The following is an 11,317-nucleotide window of genomic DNA, read 5'->3' as shown; positions in this document are numbered from 1 at the left end:
AGACAGGACTCTTGCACCCGCGGACCCCTCCATACACACTCTAAGACAGAGCAGCATCTTGGAGATGAGATCAGACACATGGGTTGGCAATTAACTTTTTTTTTATTATTATTATTACTACTATTTTAAAAGAGTTTGAATAGTTTGGGACTGCCTTCATTTATTTTGAGGGTCCTTCTGGATTGAGGGCCCAGATCTGCTCTGCAGTGCCCAAATCCCTATGCACGGAAATGAAGTCGAGGTGAGTCAGTCTCTCAATGCTGCTCTCCCTTAGAGTGCATATGGGGGGGGGGGGGGGAGGTTGTGTGTGCACACGAGTCCTCTCTATGGACAGGGGAAGGGGGAGGTTTCAGGACAGGAGAGGGAGACTGATGAAGAAGGGGCAGACGTCTTTGTGTTTCAGTGAATATTCTGCAGACAAAAAAAAGTTGGAAGTCAAATTATACTGACCCAGAGAAGAAAAAAAAAAAATCCTTTTCATTCTGCCATTTCTTTTTACCAGCATGGCCAAAGTTACAAACCTGGGCAGTAAGCAGCTGAGCAGTCAGCGATTGAATAGACAGTCCATTCATTGTCTTACAGACAAATTTTATTGAATACATGCAAACTAGGCAAAGCTGCTAAGCAGTGATGTCCAGGCTCCAAAAACAAGATCTCACCAATCCGTTGGCCAGACGTCCTGGGAGTCTTGGGAACCTGGAGATGGTTGCTGCAAAGGTCCATGTGGATTCAGCTCCTTCAAGTCCAAGGTTTCCTTTCCTGGTCATCTTTTATTGTCTTTCGAAGGCTTTGAGGCTGGTAACACCTCCGCCATCGTCAGTGGCTGCTTTTCCTAGCTCAGGTGTTACATTCCTTTCTATTTCCTTCCAAAGACACTGTCCTTGGCTTTCCTTATCCTCTTCTGCTCTGTTTAAGGAGTCTTAAATCACACAAGAGCAGCATCTTCTTATGATCATTTGGGGGGGTGGGATGTTCAATCACATGTTACTTATGCTAACTGTCACTCATGCCAACTGCAGGCTGCTTGGCCTACACTCCCCTCCTGGATGGCCCTCTTATAACAGAGGTGGCCATCACTCACATCAAGGTCTGGTATGGCATGTGTCCCCACCGCTCAACGCCTAATGGGTTGCAGCCAACAGCGGAGCTCAAAGTTCTTCTTGGTGGCAAACACAGAGGCCAACCCAGTCTTGCCCTTGACTATGGTAGGAGGCGCTTAGCCAGACCCAGTCCTTTTAGCTGGTTGTCAATGCAGTGTCTCACCTGCCTCATCCAGTAACAAGTCACTATCATGGCAACACACACACAGATTTGCATTAGCAGTATAACAACAACAGGATGCAACAATGCATTGAAGATGCCGGTTGCTGTGGGTGACCATCCAAAGAAAATTTCCCACCAGTGGTGTTCTCCCACCCTCTTAATTCGTTCCATTACCTGCTTTATAACATTACCGTCATGATGTACAGTTATTAGGATCTTTTTAGCTTCTGCCTTAGCGTTTTCTAAGAGCTGTTGTAAATTTGCATGCTCTAACATTTCTTTTACAAGCGACAAATCCATACCGATTGGGGTCGGGGTTATACTATGGTATAGGGTGTAGTTTCTAATTAGTAACTGACTAGTAAACACAGGCGGCTTATACACAAAATCACAGCCTCTAATAATAGCTACATTGCAAGCACACATATTAGAGTCATTAAACACAGTCTGGTTATAAATTTCATTAATTAGCACATATTTACACATTGTTCTAAAACACACACATCCTTTCCCTACATAAGCTAACACAGTTTTGTTATTACTCTGCGGATTGATCTCAAAATGGCACACCCCCTCCTTGGTATCAAAGCAAACATCACTCGCCTTAAGGGCATCATCTTCGCATATGAATCCCAGCCCCTGTTCTAAAATGCAGGCTTCTAAGTCTACAGACTGCCATTTTTTATCAGACACTCTTGCCCACATTCTGTGGTCCAGGGGGTAGACCACAGATTCGTTTGTGTTAATTCCCAGGGCCACAATCGGGTACACCTTTTCAATGGTGGCATCCGCCACGGTCAGCACGTAGGCGATGACTGCATTGAGGACTTGGTCGTGGGTGAAGTTCACAAGCCTCCACCACTCTTGGAGCTGTCGCTCTTTCTCTGTGGCCGCATCCCACACAATCTTTCGGATCTCGGTGGGGAGGACTCCGTTGTCTCCATCTCTCAGTATACCTGCAACGACACTCTGCACCCACGTCTGGGCCTGGATGCAACTAAGAGCGAGGGATACGTTATTTTGTTCGGTTCCCAGTGCTTGCAGCAACACCTGGTGATCTTTCTCGCTTATTTGTTCCCAGGTTGGCAACACATCTGACACGAGCCATTGCCCCATTCCTAGGTTGGCTAGTGACGAATTAATGGGATTAATAAGGCCTTGCATTCCAGATGTTACAGCCTCTAATTTATTGGCAAGGACTTCAACATTCATGCTGTTGAGTACTCCAAGCCCAGTTCCTCCTCCTCCTAGAGCGGTGGACAGCAGGTCACGCTTAGCCCGGACTTCATGGATGGACCGACTGTGAAGCCAAGCCAACCATCCAGTATAGAGCGTAGATAGGAAGGGGGTACAGTGTGGCCTGACTGATGAAACATTAACAGTGGACAAGGATAACACCACTTTCTTAAGTGACCGAACGGGCCCAGTTAATAGCTCTTGGATGTGATTTTGCTTAACTACATAAGGGCCTATTTTTGAAACAAAGGGGCGCAAGACAGCAGTTATGGTAAACTCTTTTTTAAATCCTTCAGGACCTCCTATTAGCCACTTTCCTCCAAGCTCTGAGGACATTTGTACGCTCATATTTCCTCGACACCACACCTGAAGATTTATGATTGGGTGTGGACAGTGTCCATACTCTTGATTGTACCACGAACCCTCTGCACTTAGCTGAGATTTACTAAGCGTTTTGCTCTCACGGACGCAGTTTACTGACACAATCCATTTGTGGCCATTAGGGGCAGTGATAGTGACTGTGGCGTCATTAATTTGCATAGGATCTGTTACACTTTCTTGAGAGTATCTAATTTCTAATTTTACTTGGTTTCCAACTTCAGCGTATTGGACTGCATGCCAGGCCAAAAAATGGCACTTCAAGATCCTAATAGCAGCAAACGAGCGTATTGTGGTGCTAATCTTGAATTTAAATGATAGCCCCACGCTGTTGCGGGCCCAGAGGCAGACTACAAAAACTGGTTGGGCCAATGTGAAATTGCACCAACAATCCAGTTTTTCCATGGCACAGTTTTTTTTCTGACTCTTCTTTGTTTTTATTTCAGTTACAGAGATTTGAGTTACCCGCTCGTGAGTGGATCCATTAATTACCCTGCATCCTACTTTTATTTCTTGTCCTACCTTTCCCAGCAATTGAGGGAGCCTGTTTGTGCTATCCCAGCTCCATTCATTTTCCAAGTAAACTTCAGTCCCATGCATTACCACTGTTGACAAGTTTAGGCCTCTGTTAGAATTTAATCCCATGCTTCCTGTGTATTTTATGTGAGCTTGAGACCAGGGCCAATCTGTGCCAATTTTTGTGTATCTTCTAACCCTGTGCTGGGCTGTGGCCCGTTTGTCGAAGTGTCTTTCTAAGAGGGAACTACTGACTTTTTCTCTGAAGTTTCTGTAATTTAGTTGGGCACATTCCATACTCAGTGCTATACACATACCAGAAATCAAAACAAATCCTGCAACCACAAATTTGAAAGCATTTTCCCCGTAGTGCAAACAGGGCTGGTGATGCCACGAAGTTCGCCCTTCCCGTCGATCACACTCTCCTTCCATTTTTCTTTATCTGCAAAACATAAAGAAGGCGGGCTCTCCAGCCCCGTTAATTTCCCTTCCATGCTTTTAGTTGTGAAGAATGGAGCCACTTTTCCTGTCTTTTCTTCCCCTTTCTTATTTCTACCTGGTACATAGTGGGGCTAGCCTTGTTAACAATCCTAACGGGTCCCATCCATTGGGGTCCCAGCACTTGGTTCTTCTCTCTAACCCCCCGATACATTACTAGGTCGCCTGTGTTCCACTCCATGGGCCGCAGCAATGCTCCCAGTTGTTTATCCATCTTGGGGACACTGGCTTCCTGCGCCAAGGCCAGCTGGTGGTATGTGGCTGACACCGTCTTCAGCATTTCCTGAATCCACCTGTCTGTCAGCACCCGGGGTTGTAAGTCGTCCGGCGGTTCTCCTCTTTGCCACCAGTGTCCCGGCACCTTTGGGTCTCTTCCAGGAGTTAGCTTTTGGGGAGAAATTCTGTGAGATGCGACGGCACCTCGTAACGCCAGCAGGACTAACGGGAGTTTCTGATCCCAGTCTTTCCTTTGCTGGTTTACAAGTTTCCTCAGCGCTGTCTTCAGAGTTTGGTTAGGCCCCTCTGCAGAGCCGGGCTTCTGGAAATGTCCCGTGATGTGAAGCTTTTGCTTAATCCCTAAAGCCTGGCACACCCCTTTTGTGACTTCTCCAATGAAGCGTTGGCCGTGATCTGAATCAATTTCTTTGGGGACTCCCCAGCGGGAGAACACATGCTCTACCAGGATCTTAGCAGTAGTGCTGGCTGTGTTGTTTCGAGCTGGAAACGCTTCTACCCACCTGGTGAAATTATCAGTGATTACTAGGCAATATTTGTTTCCTTGTGCTGTTTGGGGCAAAGGTCCAATAAACTCCATTTGTAGTTTACTCCACGGTCCAGAAATCCTCTGGTGGCCCAGGAGGCTTTTTGTCGTCTTTGCGTCTGGATTGTTGGCTGCACAAGTTAGGCAGTTGCTAACATACCTCTCCACATCATCTCTCATCTCAGGCCACCACCCAGCACCCTGCAACCTCACTAAGGTTTTGTCCGTTCCTAAATGCCCCTGCTCATGAGCTAGGGCTACTAACTCTGTTCGGATGAGTTCAGGCACAACCCACACTGGGAAGTCTGCACCGTCCCTCCGGGCCAGTATCAGACCTGACACATCCTTCCATACTTTGCACCCTTTATATTCCCTGCCCTGCATTAAATCCCGGAGGCTTGGGTCTTGTGCTTGCAAGCTTAGCAAATCCACGCTCTCTCTATTTCTGCCTTGAGCTACCGAAACGGGGCCGTTCTCCGAAGGCTTGCTAGCCTTCCACATTTGACCTTCTTTGGCTCCTTGCTTTGCTTTAGCATCAGCCTCCTTATTCCATTTTGCCTCCTCAGTTCCCTTCTTGTGGGCCTTGACCTTGATAATCTGGGCTGGGTGTGCCCTTTGTTCAGCCAGCTTTGCGAGGTACAGCAGCTTCTTGGCGTAAGTTACGGGCTTGCCATCCGCAGACTGCATGTCTCTCTCCCTCCAGAGTGGGAGCCACTCCAGCGCTGCCCTCACCACCCAGCCCGAGTCCGAGAATATGGCCAGGGGCTGATCCACCGGCGTATTTTCTAAGGCTGCTGTCACCGCCACCAGCTCAGCAGCCTGAATCGAATGCGGCAGGCACTTTCCTTTGACCACTTCGCCCGTTGCCCTGTTTACGGCTGCGTACCCTGTGTAAGGCACTCCCTCCTCGTGGTAATTTGACCCATCTACAAACCACACAACATATCCTCTGGCCTTTGCCTCTGACAGGTTAATGCTGCTCTCAAACAAGGGTGGCTGCCGTGGCTTTGGTTCAGTAAGGGGACAGCCGTGCTCATCACCTTTTTCTCCACTGATTATCAACCCGTAGGCTCCAGGAGACAGCTCTTGTGTCTCCACTGGGACGTCTTTGTGGAGCAAGGTCAGTGTCCAGTTAGCCAGCCTCGGGTAACACACAGGGCCTTCACTACCCTTGCCTGACAAGAGATACTTCACTGGGGTATGCGATGTTCGTAACAGCACCGGCGCTGACCCGACCAGGTACTCCCAGTGCTGCAGGGCCCAGATCAAGGCTAAAACTTCTCTTTCGTATTCTGTAAACTGCTGCTCTGTTGGGGTCAAGAGCCGCGACGCATACGCTACAGGAAGAAGATCAGAGCCGTGATGTTGACTAAGCACGGCCCTGAGCCCCATCCGCGTGCTGTCCAATTGCAACATGTAGGGCCTGTCCGCATGGGGATGTGCCAGCACGGGGGCTTGCACCAAGCTCTCCTTTAAGGTTTTAACTGCTTCATCCTGCTCCGGTCCCCATTCCCATGGGGTGTCTTTTTTTAGGAGCTTACACAGCGGGGCAGCCTTCTCTGCATAGCCCTCGATAAATTCTCTTGAGAATCTCACGAGAGCCAAAAACGACCGCAAGGTAGTGACGTCTGCAGGTGCTGACACCTTCTGTATTAACTCCACCCTTTGCTTCTCCAGTGACCGCCCTTCTTCCCCTAGAGTCACCCCTAAATATGACACCTCCTTCCAACACAGCTGGGCCTTTGTTGGACTAACTTTGAACCCTGTTTTCTGGATGACTTCCAGCACTTCCGCCAGAACCTCCAAATTCTCCTCTTTAGTCCGGGTATGGATGAGGATGTCGCTGACACAGGACAACACGTTAGCTTTGTGCCCTAACTTATCCCACATCCTCATCACATATGTGTGGCAGATGGCAGGGGCGTTGTGAAACCCTTGGGGCACCCTAGCAAATGTGAACTGCCGTCCCCGGACGGTGAATGCAAACTTGTACCAGGACTCTGGGTGCAGAGGGATGGCAAAGGAAGCACTGGACAGGCTGAGCACTGAGAACCACTTGGCTCCCCGGGAGATGGCTGCCATGACGTCGGGGTATTTGGCCACCACTGATGTTCTCAGTGGGGTGACTTGGTTGAGGGCACCGTAGTCAACTGTCAGCCTCCACGTTTTCCCGTCCGCTTTCCGCACGGGCCACACCGGGGCGTTGTTACTGCTCTGTTGCTCGACCAGCACCCCTTGTTCCAGCAGGGTTTTCACTGTGTCCCACAAGCTGTCCTCAGCCTCAGCGGGGTACCGATACTGCTGCTGAGGAGGGGGGTCAGGCCCCTTTATCACAACTACGGCATCTATCTGGCCACAGTCCAGTTTGCTTCTTGCCCAGACCTGTGGGAATTGCTCCGTGACCCGTTTCACGCGGGGTTCCCATTCGGGGTGGACCAGGAGCTCTGGGGCTTTTACTGACATCACTCTGTGACTAGCTGGGATTATTTGTACATCTCCTTGGGGGCAGTGTAACAGCTTTTGATTTGCCAGGTCGACCACCACCCCCATCCTCGTAAGTGTGGAGATGGCTAGAATTCCTGGCTTTCCTTTCATTTCCATTTTACCAAATTTTTCTGACCCCTTGGCAGTGCCAATTTCAAATGGTACGGGCCCTGTAAATGGCACTGAGGATTTTTGGCCATTTGATCCATTTATGTCAATAATTTCACATGTTTGAAAGAGCCCCGTTTCACCAGGGGTCATATTAAGAATTGAATAAGAGGCACCAGTATCAATTAACATCACTTGTCCAAGCACCCCTCCTCCAATAGTTATATCAACTATCAGGCGCCCCCACGAATCGGTCTTAATCGGTGCCACAAAAAGGGGCGATGCAGGTGCCTGGCAGCCCTATTGCTGAGCCTTAGACCCCGGGTCTATCGGGTTTGAGCTGCTGTGCTTTTTCGCTTCGTGCAGTGCCAGCTTTCGGAAGAGCTCAGCATCTGGCAAGCCATCAATGTCTTCTTGCTTCTCATATTTTATCAAGCGTTTCCTCAGCTCAGCCCTCCAAGGATTGGACTTCTGAAATCTCAGCCCCTGCTGGTTTTCCTTCCCTGAACTGCTCTTGCCTTCAGGATCTTTCCGGTTGTCTCCTTGCATTTTCCTCACCCCTGCATTTTGGAAGGACATGGCCGCAGACTTCCCCTTCTTTCCCCCCAGCATGTACCCCGGGAACGCTTGCTTTTGCAACTCGAAATTCTGGGTAAGGATCTGCTCCAGCTCGGACAGCGGTTTCCTCGCTGCATCACCTCCTGCTATCACCCGCAAGGGGGGGGTTAGCCCGACCACCAGCGGCTCCTTGAATTCAGGTCTGTCAAAGTCAAGGGGCGAGTCCTTCGACCCGGGCAGCCCTGCCATCTGGTACAACATCTTCTTCCTGTTAACATATGCGTCCGGCCTTTCCTCCGGGTTTTGCTTCTCCTGGTGGAACAGCACTAGGGGGTTAACCTCCGGGAAAAACACCTTCAGCACGGCAGACTGAACGTCTCCGATGTCCTGCACATTCCCCATCTGCACATCGCCCGGCAGTGCCGCAAAGTCATCCGGTTTCATGCACTTTCTCACTACATCTATCAGATCACTGACCGAATTGCCGTTCTGACACCTCGGCAGCCTCTGGGCTCTGGACAGCCAGTTCACAGCTGTCTCCTTTGTCAGGGGTCCCAGCATCTTCCCCACCGTCTTTAGCTGCTCGGGAGTGAACCACAGCAGAGCCCTGTTAGTATCTATGGCTTGGAGCGGGCCGTGGGTGGTCGGCTCATCGGCTGGGCTCTTTTTAGTTTTAGCAGCCTCCACTTCTGCTCCCTGCAGCTGAGACATCTCCTCCCTCAGGGGGGCATAAGGGGAAGGTCTCGTGGGACTGTTGGCTCCCCACACATCATCCTCATAGTCATAGTGCGGCGGGTGGTCCAAGCAGTCCTCACTGTCACCGTTACCGAATCTCGTCCTTTTCCCCTGGATCGCGGCTACAATGCCCCTGGACACCCCCAGTTCTGCCTGCAGCTCCTGGATCTTAGCATGGCACACCTTGTGATCGGGGCCAGTGCCGCGGTCCCGCTGCACGTCCTGCAGGACCGCCCGGACCGCACTCTGCGCGTCATGCGTCTCGCCTATCCATTTGCCAACCTCCTTCTCTAATTCCTCAGTCTTCAGCTTCTCATAGCCCAGTTTATTCTCTAGCCGGGTTATTTCCACCGCGCTCCTCAGAGAGTCACCACACAAGCCCTGCACCTCCGCCCGCAAGTTGTCCACTTGCATTTTGAGCTCGCCCTTGGCCTGTTCCAGTGTCTGTACGCTCTCAAGTGCCTCCTTAAGCAATTTGGACAACTCCCTGCCCACCATGAGCAAACCTTGCAGCGCAGCTCGTTTCTTACACTTGTTTGTGGGCTTGGGCTTTTTCGTTTCCTCTGACCAGCTTTCCCACTGCTGACATAGCTGCTGGTAGGCCTCCGGTCCCTGGAAAGCTCCCGGGGACCAAATAGGGGGGAGACACTTCTGGAGCACAAACTGCTCCAGCTTCCAGTTACTGACAATATCGGTCATCATAGCAAGGGGTGAGATCAAACGATGCTGCCTCAAAGCGAAGATATCATAACACCAGCACCTCTATCCCACCCCCAAAGGAAGGCTGCCGCCCTTTAATCTTCCCAAAAAAAAGCTTGTCTGTCTCAGCGTGCTCAACCTTCAGCAGCTCACCTGGGGATGCCAAGTCTTTTGGCAGAGTGTTAAACCTGGGTAGCAGGCAGCTGAGCAGGCAGCACCTGAGATGGTCTGTCTATCGGACAAGCTCCCTGGGATAGGCACACGAGCGGGCAAAGCGAAGCGGAGGTTTGTAGGCCCCCAACAAAAGATCTCACCAATCCGTTGGCCAGACGTCCTGGGAGTCTCGGGAACCTGGAGATGGTCACTGCAGAAATCTGTGTGGATTCGGCACCTTTAAGTTCAAGGTGTTAACAGGGTCTTTGTCCCGGTCACTTTTTATAGCCGTTGCAGGTCTTTGTTTGAGGCTGATAATGCCGCTGTTTACTTCCTCGGTGGCTCTTCCTCCCTCAGGTGTTACATTCCTTCCCATATCTTCCCAAGGACGCTTTCTTTGGCCTTCCTTATCCTCTTCTGTGCTGATTAGGGAGCCTGAAACCACACAAGAGCAGCTGCTTCTCGCATTATTTATTGGGGGGCGGGGGGGGGGACAGGATTAATCCCTAGGTGCTCATGCTAACTCTTGCTCGTGCCAAGCGCGCGTGACTTGGCCGGAAGAGGGAGAGCTGGAGGTATCCCTGCAGCCTCAGCCCGCAAGCACCCGTCGCCCCCCCCCCCAGCTCCCCCATTTGCAGCATCGTTTGCAGGCAAGCGCGTTCGGGGCAGCACCTGGGCTTTGAAGAGGGATCAAGCATCGCCCCAGAGCTCCCGGTGCCGCTTGCTCAGGCCTCACACCTGACACCTGTAGCACGCGCCGGCGAGCTCAGGGCGACCAGGCACCCCCCGAGCAGGGGCTCACGCTTTCAAGAGGGCTAGCAAAGAAATCTGCTTGCCCAGCTGATGAAAGACGTCAGGAAAATTCACGTGATTCAGGCTAGGATTCATTCTGACTTTGGACTTAAAGAGCTGCGCTTCCGCCTCAGATACGAGCTTGCCAGACGCTGCTTTATATCTGTGAAGGTGCAAGTTTGTGCCTCCTGCAATTTGGGTCAGGCCGTGTCAGCCGCTGGCAGTTGAGACCCTGGTGTTGCATGAGCTAAATAACAGCTGTAACACTGCACCTGCGAAGGCAGACAAAACCTCCCAGCCTTGCCCTATAAACCACATTTTAGCTAAGAGCGCTTTAGAAAACGCCACGGTTGATTTCTTTTTTTTTTTTTTTTAATGCCATTACAAAATAAAAAAGGTATTGCTCATCTCGTTAAGTGAAAGTGCTGTCGTTTGGATGGCTGCTTTTCCTCCTTCTGCAATTCTCCACAAAGCCACAGTTTATTCACTGGAATAAACTCATCTAAAAAAAAGAAATAGTCGTAATAACTTCAAGCTTTCAGGTACAAGCAACTGGGAATTTTCTGTCAAAACGGTGCCCTTTCCGCAAAAGGAAATCAATCCAATCGTGCCAGAAAACAGCACTGCAGCTCAAGACACCGTCCCTCTGCGTCTCCCTGGGCCTCCAGGGAGTTTCCGTTCGGAGACTTTACCGGCCGGTTTTCCCCAACACCGGCCTTTGTTTCCCACGCTTCTGCAGTATCGGCTGCGTTTGCACGGGCAGAGCAGCTCACTGACGGGGCCGGCTGAGGATGAAGGCACATCTCAAACCAGCACAGAGGACACACATGCCCCTTTTCAGGCAGTCATCCCTCATTCGATCCCTTTTGAATTCTCACTGCCTGAAAAAGCCAGGATCTCCGCCCGAAACTGGGCAATTCCCTGCAGACCTTGTGCATTGGGTGCTGTAATTTTTACCCACAAGCATGAGTCCAAAAGCTACAGAGAGAGAGCTGCCACCCTCTTTAATCTGTATTGCCTAGGTTTCCCCAAAATTCTGGATACTCTTTAGCAGGAAAATAACGCAATGTCTGGCCCTGTCACCAGAGCATCTGTGCAGCCTCCCAGAGTGGCCCTCCCTGATCCAAAAAGCCTTAC

At 50.7% G+C, this 11,317-nt stretch overlaps 2 protein-coding genes across 2 annotated transcripts; both read right to left on the bottom strand.

Moving 5' to 3' along the window:
• Positions 1 to 567: 567 nt before the first annotated feature.
• On the bottom strand, positions 568 to 9,638 carry LOC138067254 (uncharacterized). Its single transcript, XM_068943709.1, has 2 exons — positions 9,550 to 9,638; positions 568 to 3,835 (listed from the first exon to the last, which is right to left on the bottom strand). The coding sequence occupies exon 2, from the start codon at positions 3,823 to 3,825 to the stop codon at positions 1,201 to 1,203; it is 2,625 nt and encodes an 874-aa protein (XP_068799810.1). The 5' UTR covers positions 3,826 to 3,835; positions 9,550 to 9,638; the 3' UTR covers positions 568 to 1,200.
• Positions 3,872 to 7,201, bottom strand: LOC138067215 (protein NYNRIN-like). The gene has a single exon (XM_068942926.1). The coding sequence runs from the start codon at positions 7,199 to 7,201 to the stop codon at positions 3,872 to 3,874; it is 3,330 nt and encodes a 1,109-aa protein (XP_068799027.1).
• Positions 9,639 to 11,317: the final 1,679 nt, after the last annotated feature.

This window comes from Struthio camelus, chromosome 4 (genome assembly GCF_040807025.1).
Source record: "Struthio camelus isolate bStrCam1 chromosome 4, bStrCam1.hap1, whole genome shotgun sequence".
NCBI lineage: Eukaryota > Metazoa > Chordata > Aves > Struthioniformes > Struthionidae > Struthio > Struthio camelus.
This window is presented reverse-complemented; position numbering and strand designations above follow the sequence as displayed.

Bases quoted from the DNA above. Each gene is read 5' to 3' on its own strand.
- LOC138067254 (XM_068943709.1), bottom strand. From the start codon at position 3,825: ATGGAAGGAGAGTGTGATCGACGGGAAGGGCGAACTTCGTGGCATCAC.
- LOC138067215 (XM_068942926.1), bottom strand. From the start codon at position 7,201: ATGGGGGTGGTGGTCGACCTGGCAAATCAAAAGCTGTTACACTGCCCC.